The following is a 12898-nucleotide window of genomic DNA, read 5'->3' as shown; positions in this document are numbered from 1 at the left end:
ACATATAAGCCCCTCCGTTTTACAATGTTAATGAAACATCAGTTTACGCCTACGTGGAATGTCCATGTCATATTCCACGTGGCGAAAAGTGCGCAAATATGCGCTTATGGTTTAAAGCGGGAGCAAATATACCCTTATGGTTTAGGGTGGGATCAAATAGACCTTTTATGATTTTTTTTGATCTCGATTAAGTCTGTTGTCTAATATCGTTACAAACAAAACGCTCTATGTTGTTACTTCATGCCTACATGAAATGTGCATATCATTTAATATCTCAGATAAACTTTTCCACGTATCCTACTCATTTTTAAATTGAAAAACATTTTATATTTTAAATAAATTTTAGGAATCTTTTCAAACTCTTTTCATATTATATTTTTTTTTTGTTGGTTGTCCACCGTATTTACCACGTCTTTTTACCCATGTCAGATCATTTTACATCGTTCCACCTATGTTCGTCGCTTCGAACTAACAAACACATCATATGTATGTCTGTTTGAATCCAGCTAGGTCCAAACAGACATGTTGTTTATGAAAAATAACTATATATGTACACCATTGGTCGGAAGTCTCCGCATGAAAAAGTGTGAAAAGATCTCTAAATTTTTATTTAAAAATAAAATATTTTTTAAACTTAAAAATGGATTGGACACGTGAAATTTTTTATCTGAGATATTAAATGTTATAGACATTTCACGTAGACATGAAGCAATAGTATAGAGCGTTTCGTTTAACGATGCTAGACAAAGGTGTTTGCATGTGCTGATTTTGAAATTTCAAGGGTTTAATCAAAATTAAAATTCATAAAGGGCCTATTTGCTCCCACCTTAAACCATAGAGGCATATTTACTCCCGCATTAAACCATAAGGGCATACTTGCCCTCTTTTGGACACGCGGAATATGACATGGACGTTCCATTTAGGCGAAACTTAACATTTCATTAACATTGTAAAAAATAGAGGCTTATATGGTCTGGTTTTAAAACGTTAGACGTTTAATTGAGATTCAAAATTCAAAGTGTGCATACTTGCTCCATACCCTAAATAATAGGGAAATATTTGCCTCTTTTTTCAAATATAAATGAGACTTTTAAAATACGACACCTCAAAATATAATATAAGACTTTTTAAACGGAATAAAGAAAGTATATATATATAACCTCTATACATTAATACTGTTATGAGTATGAAATGTTCATATTATTTAAAATATATTAATTGTCCGATAAACTAATATATGTTGGTGGAAAGAGTTGAGTTTTGATTAGATGAATTTAAAGTGATAACATAAATTGCAATAGAAAAAAATATTTATATACAAAGTCCTCTCTAATCTCTAAAAATACAAATTAAAATCATTATTATTTTGAGTAGGTGGTTTTGATCTTTTGATAGAAAGACCACCTCCATCATTTTTTTGGTTTTCTTTATTTCTCTACTTTTAACAATGTTTACTCACTCTGTTTTAAATTAATAGACACTATTTTGAATTTTTTTTATCCCAAATTATAAACGGTAATTTATTGCTTTAATGCTTAAATGGCATATATATTATTATTAATTATAATATATTATATTAAAAAGAGAGTAAAATTTATTAAAAAATTAAATCAACACTACACTAAATAAAGACAAGTGTGGTATGTTTTTATATAATTACTCATTTTGCATAGATTTATTAAATTTTTTAATATTTTTATTTGTTCTAAACTGCCTATCAATTTGAAACGTAGGGAGCATTTCACTTTTTTAATATATATAATAAGATTTCATATTTGAACGTCTCTCCCATGTTACAGTTTTGAAGAAACTAATTCTTAGAAGAGGTAGTTTTTTAGGTTTGAAAACTACCTTCTAGTTTTAACTATGATTTTTTTCAAAAATATGTAATTGGAGGTCTTTTGTCCTCTTAAATCGGTTGGAAAGAACCTTTAACCCGATTAAGGTTGAGTCCTTTGATCGGATTTAAGATCTCCAACTTATAAATTAGAAAACTTCGAATTTTATAGTTACTTTGTTTTTAGAGTTTTTGTCGGTGCTTACTAGTGTTTTATTAGATCTAATCTTTTGAATTCATATTAAAAATGCGGATGAAGTTTAAAAAATAAACGGTTTCACGTCATAATCGAATGAGATTAATTTGATCAACTAACCCCAAAACTCTTCATTTTTTGGTCAAATAACTCCATAATTGTATTTTTACAACGCGTAAAATACAAATTAAAGGTGAGGGATGCAAAAAAATAATTAGATACTTTTTCTAATTGTTGCGATATAATTATCCTAAATCTATCTTTTAAAATAAAAATATAAATTATGGAGTTATTTGACCAAAAAATAAGGAGTTTTGAGGTTAGTTGCTAAAAAAAATATAAATTAGATTAGATAACTCCGTGTTACAAGTTTAGGGAGGACATCGATCCTTTGTTCATTTTTTTTAATTAAAATACATAGTGATTTTTTTTAATTTTAAAATTATTAATAAATTATGAGACACTTAATAAATTAGTTATTCTTAAAATTAGTAAATTATTAGACATCATCATCTAATATTCTTTTCAAAATCAACATCTAATAAATTTATTAATGTTTAATTATTTGTCTGCTACATCATTAATATCTTCAATTATCTATTATATTTTTCCAATTTCTATACAAAATGAAAACTGAAAACTTTCTCAACAGGAAGAGAACAAAACTTTAAGAAAGTGTGACAGATTGTCGATCAAAATCAGGCTCATAATAAGCAATATAATAAAAATAAAAAAAATGTAAGTAAATATTTTGATGCCTATGGCTACCAATCAGAGACGCCCAGAATAGGCCCATCTTACACCGTCTCAATTTGACCATCCAAACCTAATTAAATTAGGAGTTTTTCTGGATGATAATGTATAGGTTTATGACAAGTGTATAATATATAGTTTTTATATTCAAAATAAGTGTATAATATATAGTTTGATTATGAGATATGGTAAGTAGAACAAACAAAGAAAAAATCAAAGACTAGTGTACCCCATGTGGCATTGTCATGTTGGCCATTTCCGTATATGACGCTTTAATTGTATGTATTGTATCACCCATCTGACTATCTGAGCCTCCAGCTATATTTTCAACTTTATTCCTTTTATATATTAGTAAATATTAGATCTCGGTAATAAAAATTAGAAATGTAATTTAATCAATAAGTATAGAAAAAGACTCAAAAGTATTAAAATGAACAATTGATTAAGATCGTTACACAACATATTACTCCTCATAGTAGTTCTTTTTTTCTATTTTGCACACCTCATATGTATTACTATTTTGTGGTGGTAGAGAGGATTAAAATGAAAAGAAAATGATAATTTTTTTATTTTTAAAATTATGTACAAAGTTGAAGGAGTAAATCAAATCTTTTTTAGAGTGATGTGACACTCAATATGTGAGGTAGGAAAATTCTGGCTGCCAGGTAGCTCTCCGGCGGCCTACGGCTACGTGTACTGTTACTAATCGTCAAAAATCAAAAATGGACTATAAATTGCAAAAGAAAAGGAAAGAGTGAAATTTATTTGTAATAGTTAAAACATTGAAACTAAATCAATATACAATTGAAACGTTAATATTTATTTGCCAATACCCTTACTTTTTATCAAAAATAGAATTCACAAAACAATTAAAGTACAACCATGAAAGTTATATAACAAAAATTAAATATATGATCTTTTAAATTCTACTATAATAAATAATTACAAACCACAAAAAATCCAAGCAAAACTTAATCGAACTGAGAAGAATAGAGCCAAAAATCTCGCTAAAAATGTCATATTGACTCACAAGGATGAATATATAATTCTGTTGGCATAAAAGTTTTAATTTTAATCCCCTTCAATTAGACCGTTAAACTGATATATCCATTAAAATTTTATATTTTTTGATTATCATCTTCAATCGGAATCCGAAAAATAGACCTAAATTCAAAACAACCATCAAAATCAAATATTAAAACAACCATCAAAATTATTTATTTATTTTGTTCAACTTTCCTGAAATTATAGGAGTTTAATTAAATAAAAATAATAAACTAAGGCTTCAAAATTATTTAATAGGACCAAAAATCATTTACATGTAAATCAAAAAACCAGACCAAATAAAAAAAGAACTTTCATCTTTAGAATTTTTATTTTAAAAAAAACTAACTAAAATTATGTATATATGTATATGTAAAGAGTGAACGAGGTGTGTGTGTTGGAGGGGGGGGGGGGGGGGGACGGGGGCTCAGACAAAAATGCCAAAAACCACCTCATTTTATTTAGAGATCATAAATTTTTAATATACCCGTATTTGTTCTAAATTGCCTATCAATTTGAGAGAGAAAGAGTATTTGTTTATTCATAAAAAATTTATACTTAAAGTTTGGCATCTTACAACTGCCCGAGTTGCCAGTAGAGAAAAACCTTCAATTTCTTCAAATTTTCGGCGCGAGCAGTAATGTTTAGCCTCGTTAGTTTTTTATCAATTTTATTTTTAATAAATTGCTTCGTTGTAGAAATTTATGTGTGTTTTTTTATGAAGTAAATATTCTAATTAAATTTAAATTTTTGACAAGTCAATATTCTAACTAAATTTTTGAAGTATATTTAAAATGAATCATATACTAAAGATGGAAATTTTGAAGGCGTAAATGAAATCAAAAAAATTCCTTAACATTTGAATTTTTTATATTTACCATCACTATTGAAATTTTATTTTAAAACTTCTTTTGTTTGTTTCATTTTTTTCTACTAAATCAATTGTTCATTTTAAGGAGTTTTTTTAATATTTTATATGAATTAATTTATGATATTTATTCTAATATAATTTATCTTTAACCAAATATATTTAATATATCATTTGATTGTTCACTATCAATCTTTCTAATGCACGACTAATTAATCTTAATAATATAGTAGTGTCTCATGGAAGATATAATTTAAAGAGGTATTAGTAAAATAAATTTTAACGTTTTATTTTTTAAACAATTTAAACCTAATATTTAAACGTTACGAAATAAATATTAACCTTTCCAATTTTTGTATTTTATATCCCAAACCGTTTTCCGGCAATTATTCGCATATGTGGCAGCTATATTATTATTAGCATACCCAACATTTTAAAACTTACACATAAAATCCCATTTTTTTATATTTTTGCATTATGTAGACTAAAAAGGTGACAAAATGACCGGAATTTAAAATTAGACTGCAAAATGCAAAATTGGAAAGATTAGGATTTCTGACCTTACAATTTTAATAAGGTTAAATCGCTAAAAATGTGAAACGTTAGGATTTGTGTTGTCAATACCCCTACTAACAATAATTGTTAGTTTATATTGTTTAATTGAAGGGTTAATCACAATACAATACCAAATATTTACGAGTTTTGTCAGTTTGTAACCAAACCTTTCAAAATCAACTAGTTTAACCCATTTTAAAATATTTGAAATATTTTCTAGCCATTCGTGAATCAAACCAAAAATTTGTCATTCGCGAATGGATTAAACTAACCGAATTTGAATGATTTGAGATATTTGAAATCTTTTCTAGTCAAATCAATTAAAATCGGTTATTCTATCCCATTAATAAATGACAAATATTTCAATTTAGCTAACGAATGGCTAGAAAAAATTTCAAATATCTCAAAATTGGCTAAACTAGCCGATTTTGAAAGATTTAATTATAACAAACAAAACTTGCGAATATTTGGTCTTAATTGAACTGTAAATGATTTATTATGAAAATTAAATAATTTCCAATTACAATAATTATGCATATATATGAATTTAACTTATTGAATGTAAATTATGTAAAAGAAAAAGCTTATTGAATGTAATCAATGACTTATATTTCAAATAGTATAAGCGCTGGACATTAAACTATTAGGCTGTGGGTGCAAATTCTCCTTTAATTTGTTTAATAAATAAACATTATATTAAACAAATTAAAGTTTGTGAAAAAAATTAAACGTACGACTAAGCAGAATACTGTCTAACGTTTATATTATTTCAGCTATATTTCATTGATAAATATTTTCTGCAATTTCGATTAATGTATAGGAGTGTAAATTAGTCCATCCACTCATGAATTAGTTCATTTTTCAATTCAATAATTATTATAAGAAAATTATATGGATATGCTAATATGTGATTTCACTTTAAAAAGAAGTCTTAGTAAAATTGAATGATAATGAAATAATAAGTCAAAATTTTGTTGTGACCGCTTATTATATTCGGAAATTTTTTATCTGATTATCATGACCATTAAATTGATTTAAATAATGAATGCAAATTAAATTTTAAGGATGATAAATTGAATAAATAAATACATATATTAAATTTTTATAAATTTAATGAAAAAATATTTTAATTTACATAAATTATCAAATAATAATAGATACACGCTTAGGCCTTGCTTGGAGAGGTAAATAGAATAGGAAAATTGTACTTTCCGGAAAGTAGCAACTTTTTTTACTTGGTTCAACTTTTATATTTTACTTCTCGGAAAATTGGATGTTTGACTTCCCTTTAATTAGGGAAGTAACTTCCCTAACAAAACCCAAAGAAGTAGAACTTCCCTAGTACTTTTGTTGGTTTTTCTTAATTTAACCTTAATTCTTTTCTTTTTTTTTCTTTTAAAATTCATATAAAAATATTTTTATTTATTTCAAAAAATATACTTATATTATTTTATAATTGTTATTTATAATAAGTAAATATTTTTATTAAATATTTTATATTATGTAAAATTCAGATAAAAAAATATAATTTTTAATTTTTAATATTTAAAAACTCTCCTAAATAGTACTTGAATCGTAAAATAAGAGATAATAAGCAAAAATTAAATTATTTATTGCTCGATTTTTAAATTAAAATTATTTGTTTAACAATATAAAAATTATCAAAGGACATTTATGTCTTTTAGTTAAAAATATAGTATATTATATTAAAATTAATTTTGTACTTCCTAGAAAGTAAAAATTGAAACAAGTAATATTTATCAAACTTTCTGGAAAATTAACTTCTCAGAAACTACACTTTTCGGAAAATTATTTTTCAAAAATTACCATAAAACGAACCAAAAAAGGCCCTAATATAAATAAAAAAAGTCAGTTAATAACAACAACATACCATACACAACTGAACAAGTCAAAAAAACAATACACAACAGGCTGGTATATATAATGGAAGGTGGTTTTTTTAGTAAAGGGTAGATGCAGTCCCTAAATTTAAAATTTTAGATCAAATAACTCAGTTCTATCCATTTTAATTAATTAAAATCAATACTCTCTATTTGTAAGTTAATTAAGAACAAAACTACACAATATAAACAAATTTAGACTCCAGAATGTCCAATTTTATTCTTAATTGACATAAAACTTAAGAATATTATTTTAATTATTATTCTTAATTGATCAAAATAGTTGAAAGTAATAAATATATTTCGGAGTAATAAATTTATAGACCGAATTGATCTTTTTTTCAAAAGAAAAACCGATTTCAAAGAAAAATAATACGTTGAACTGAATTTTCAAATAATTTTGTTAAAATGAAAGAACTGTGTGTGTGCTGTTATCAGTCAGGTGAAATTTGGTAATTTTGGTAGCAAGCAAATCAATCAATAATTGCCAATTATCACCCGTCAATTAGACAGTACTCCCCACGGACATAAACCAACGCGTGAATCTAAAAACACAAAACCAAACTCAAAATCATCAGCACCTCCAAATTCTATAAATATTATTACACAGTTCCTCAATTCTCTCCTCAAAGAAACCAAACCTCAAAAACCATGGAAGAACAACCCAACATAATCATCACTACAGAGCCATTATTATTACCAAGAAAAGGCAGTAACAAGTTTACGAGAAGTGTCTCACACGCGTACGATGAATTACAAAGCTTCAGATCATATCTACGGTGGATGTGCGTCGATCAATCCAATAATTGGGTTCTTGTTCTTTCATGGTTTGTGTTCTTTGTTTTCACGATCGTTGTTCCGTTGATTTCTCATTTTGTGTTGGCCTGTTCTACCTGCGACGGGAACCATAAACGACCGTATGATTCCGTCGTTCAATTGTCGTTGAGCGGCGTTGCGAGCTTGTCGTTCTTTTGTTTGTCGAAGTTTATTAGGGTTTATGGTTTGCGAAGGTTTCTGTTCTTTGATAAGCTTTGTGATGAGAGTGAGACCGTCAGACAAGGATACACTCATCAACTTAATGTAAGTTTTCTGATTCATTTTTGATTTTATTTTGCTTGTGTTCTTGATTCTGATTGTGTTTTGATTCTGAATTTTCAAAAATTGTATCGAATTTGGTGTTTTTTCTGGTTATATTTGACTTTAGGAAGAGCAAATCTAGACTTTTTTTCTGTTTATGTTGTGTTTTTTTAGCTGACTAACATACATTTGATGGAAATATATTAAAATATGCAATATTATTGTATTAGTTCTCCATCACAAATAAATAAAGAAATGGAAATTTTAAGGGGCATTTATACTTTGCTTTAATATGTGGAAATGGTTGTTGAAACTCTAGAATCCCAACACTTGTACTAAAATGGAACATAAAAAATTGTAGTTTAGGGGAAGAAAGAGGTTCTACATTGTTCTTCTGAACCTTTAGAATATAGGAATAGGACACTTATTTTACTTATTTTTAGGCCAAATGTTGTAAAAAGGCCAAACCTTTTATAAAAGTTTCACAAAAGTCCTGACCTTTCAATTTTGTCGATTTTGGCTAAAAACAAATTATTTGGTTTCAATTGTGGCCAACTCTCAATTTGATTTCAATTTGCCTATGTGACGCCTATGTGGCGCCTATGTGGCATGCCAAATATTGAAAGGTCAGGAATTTTGTGAAACCAAATAATCCATTTTTGGCCAAAATCGACAAAATTGAAAGGTCAGGACTTTTGTGAAACCAAATAATCAGTTTTTGGCCAAAATCGACAAAATTAAAAGGTCGGGACTTTTGTGAAACTTTTGTGAAAGGTTTGGCCTTTTTACAACATTTGGCCTTATTTTTATGTATAATTACTAAACTAGTCGAATAATACTGTTCCCACTTCCCATAACTTATAATAGATCAATTGTTTTTTTCTCAACGTTTGATGAAATTTATTACTTATTCTTTTGCTAGTTAACTATATTTTTTTTTCATGAAATGTTACTTTATACTGACCCAATTTCAAAAAATTAAGTTTTTTTTTATGAATTTTCTAAAAATTAAGTTTAATTAAATTCGTAAACTCATTTTCTTATAAAAGTCTATAAAATTAACGAATTTTCGGATATTAAACTCCCTGGGTCACTCAAGTCTCAGGAAAATTCAAAAAGGTCACTAAAGTCAATTTTCTTATAAAATGGTCACTGAACTATACCTTTTATTACAAAAGAGTTCACCCATATAAAACGACGTAAAAACCTAAAATTTTTGCTTACGTGGCAAGCAATAATTACAAAAAGGAACATAGTTCAGTGACCTTTTTGTAATAAAAGAAATAACCCAATGATTTTTTGATAGTTCACAAAATGTTTAGTGTTCTTTTCGTAACAATAGAAATATTTTTGTAATAAAAGTTATAGTTCAGTGACCACTTTGTAAGAAAATTGACTTTAGTGACCTTTTTGAAATTTTCTGAGACTTGAGTGACCCAGGGAGTTTAATATCCCGAATTTTCATTGATTTTATAGAATTTTATAAGAAAATGAGCTTGAGAATTTCAAAAATTAAGTTTAATCTAATTTGTACACTCTTTTATAAAAGTCTATAATATGAATGAAAATTTAAATAATTTTTAAAATTAGAATTATTTATTAGATAATAATGTATTTCTAAATATATAATTTTTCTCTTGAATTATATTAAAATTTTCAATATTAGTCAAATAACAAAAATTATATTTATATATTTTATTTTGGTTCAATTTTAAATTCAAAAATTTAATATGAATGTTGTCGGATTTGATTTTTAATTAGAAAAAAAATCAATCTTTAAAACCAAATAGGAACATATTGAAATATAATCTTTTAATGAATCAAAATGTATTAAATATATTATTTTTTTTAATATGTTTTATTTTATTTTGAAAAAAATGTATTTTTAAACTTATTATAGAAATATAAAGTTTTTAAACATTTTATAGTTTAATAATTAATCGTAATGCATTTTTATAATTATTTGAGATTTTAATGATTTTACAAAAAAAAATAAGTTTAGGGTTTAATTTTATTTCAATTTTTGATAATCAAACTTTTTAACAAAATCAATTAACAAACATAATTGACAAAAGGAAAAAATAATAATATCGATCTAATGTTGGAGAAAAATCGTTGACTTTTAAAAGTCAAAGAGTGACAATATTTTGAATTATAAAGTGACATGGTATATAATAATTATTTTATAAATATATTTTTTATCAAAGACTAAATTTCATATATAATAACTTGTAAAAAGTATAAGATTGAATTACACCTCAACAATTTTGAGTGAGTCATTCCAAAACAAAATGATGAGTACTGTAATTAAATATGTGACCACTTTACTAAAAGTATGTTCTTCAATCTTCACTACTAGAAGATTGTAAATTTGTAATTATGGAGGCAACATACTTCCTGTGAAGTCTATGCTTTTTGCATAAATTAGGAAAAAAAGAAAAAGAACATAAAGTATATAAACAACATGAGATGCAACTGTTCAGATGTAGATTTAAAATTACACGGTTAAAAGTCCGAGTTGGTACTAAATTTTTGTCGTATTATTCAGTTTGGTACTTAATTGAAAAAGAGAAGGCAACTTCTTTATAATTGCTCTAATATAAGCATTGATGTTTTAGAACTAATTGTATTGAATTGTTGCAGAGATCACTGAAGCTCGTATCGACCTTCGTCCTACCATGCTTCGTAGCGGAATCTGCATACAAAATATGGTGGTATGCATCAGGCGCCTCTCAAATTCCCTTCCTAGGCAATGTTATCTTAAGCGACACGGTAGCTTGCATCATGGAACTATGTTCATGGCTTTACCGTACAACTATAATCTTCCTAGTTTGTGTCCTTTTCCACCTCATCTGCCACCTTCAAATCCTCCGTCTCCACGACTTTGCTCAAGTTTTCCAAGGCGACTCCGATGTCCAGTCTGTCTTGTCCGAACATCTGAGGATCAAACGCCATTTAAGGATCATTAGCCATCGATATCGGGTCTTTGTCTCATGGGCAGTGGTCTTGATCACTGGAAGTCAGTTTTCTTCGCTGCTTAGTACTACAAAGCCCGGTGCTGTCGTTGATATTTTCAAAACTGGAGAACTCGCGGTATGCATTTTCCGATAGCTTGCATAGAAACTTTTTGAATCCTATACTTTACAATTTTGTGACAGATTGTTTTCGTCATAAATATTTTTTATAGTTTGACTACTTTTTTAATAGTACAGTTTCACTAATGAAATTTTATGTTATTACCAGTTTTCCTAAAAAAGAATTGCAGTATTGCTGTAATTTAGCGTATTTTGCAATTATAGCATGAATTTTAAAATTTAATAATTTCAAATACAAACTATCAATTTCAGAACACTCAACAATTTTTTGATAAAAAGTAATTGAGTGGCTGCTGAAAACGTGAGTATTTTTTTCATCAAGAAATAGCTTAGTCTTCTGAATTGCAAAAAATTGATAGTTTATGTATGATATTATCAAGATTTAAAGTTTTTGTTTTAATTATAAAACATATTAAATTCATAATTTAATTTCTGTTTAACTATTTTATTTCCATGTTTCTCTTTAAACATTTTTGTTTCCAATATATAGATTTTGGAAGGTATCGTATTGAGATGCCAAATTAAATATTTTAATTTGTTCAATTGCAGCTATGCTCTATAACACTCGTAACAGGGCTGCTGATAATATTACGGAGTGCTACAAAAATAACACACAAGGCTCAAGCTGTTACTAGCCTGGCTGCTAAGTGGCATATTTGTGCAACACTAGACACATTTGACTCAACGGAAGGTGAGACCCCGAGGGCTCATACTATTGTTACGACTAACGATGACGACGATGAAGGTGATGATGCGGGCGACGAAGAAGATGAATTGGATAACTCTAAATTGATTCCTTCATTTGCATCTAATACTATTTCATTTCAGAGGAGGCAAGCTCTAGGTACGTCACACATGTTCGTACATACTTTTTTAATAACGCTAAATTTGTTTTAAATAGACGAGTAATAATAAAAAAAATCCCGAGAATTTAAAGTGAAACTGTTATAAGAGTTGTTTGATTTTATATGAATGAATTGAAATTGAAATTGAAATGTGCAGTGACATATTTTGAGAACAATAAAGCTGGGATTACAGTGTATGGATTCACACTGGATAGGACTACATTACACTCACTTTTTGGTGTTGAGTTGGCTCTTGTTCTATGGTTGCTTGGGAAGACTATTTTCTTTTGAGAAAATAAAAATTTAAGTGGTAAATTTTGAGGAAAAGATTAATTTCACCAATCTGCTGCTACTGCTAGTCACTAGACATTCATTAGAGTGTAGTCTAGTGGACATGGCACTCGCGATACATTCGGAGATCAGGAGTTCGAATGCTACCTCGCGTTATATTTATCTCCGTCTTTATTTATATGTTTTTAATATGTATGTATGATATATATATTGTTTGTATATAACAATGTATATTGATTGTTTGTAATGCTGAGGGTTTGCCGGGGATTGTGCAAGCCATCTTACCTCATGAAAAAGAAAAAATGGAAAATGGACCATATAGGAGATATGGTCTGATAGAGAGAGGGGAGGGGAGAGCAATTGTATTTTATAGATTTGTTTGTAATTGATTCATGTTTGTTCTTCATGATGTGCAATATTTGAGTTTGATGTATAA

At 27.5% G+C, this 12898-nt stretch overlaps 1 protein-coding gene across 1 annotated transcript; it reads left to right on the top strand.

The window, feature by feature from the left end:
- The first annotated feature begins 7697 nt into the window (after window positions 1-7697).
- Window positions 7698-12898, top strand: LOC126670198 (uncharacterized). The gene is made up of 4 exons (XM_050363868.2): window positions 7698-8234; window positions 10875-11324; window positions 11876-12170; window positions 12329-12898. Exons 1-4 carry the CDS (start codon window positions 7806-7808, stop codon window positions 12460-12462), a joined length of 1308 nt encoding a protein of 435 aa, XP_050219825.1. The 5' UTR covers window positions 7698-7805; the 3' UTR covers window positions 12463-12898.

The sequence above is a fragment of the Mercurialis annua genome, linkage group LG2 (genome assembly GCF_937616625.2).
Source record: "Mercurialis annua linkage group LG2, ddMerAnnu1.2, whole genome shotgun sequence".
Taxonomy (NCBI): Eukaryota; Viridiplantae; Streptophyta; class Magnoliopsida; order Malpighiales; family Euphorbiaceae; genus Mercurialis; species Mercurialis annua.
This window is presented reverse-complemented; position numbering and strand designations above follow the sequence as displayed.

Excerpts from the sequence above, each read along its gene's own strand:
- LOC126670198 (XM_050363868.2), top strand. The coding sequence starts at position 7,806 with ATGGAAGAACAACCCAACATAATCATCACTACAGAGCCATTATTATTA. Across the intron at positions 8,235-10,874 it reads GATACACTCATCAACTTAAT|AGATCACTGAAGCTCGTATC; the intron begins GTAAGTTTTCTG and ends GAATTGTTGCAG. Across the intron at positions 12,171-12,328 it reads TCAGAGGAGGCAAGCTCTAG|TGACATATTTTGAGAACAAT; the intron begins GTACGTCACACA and ends TGAAATGTGCAG.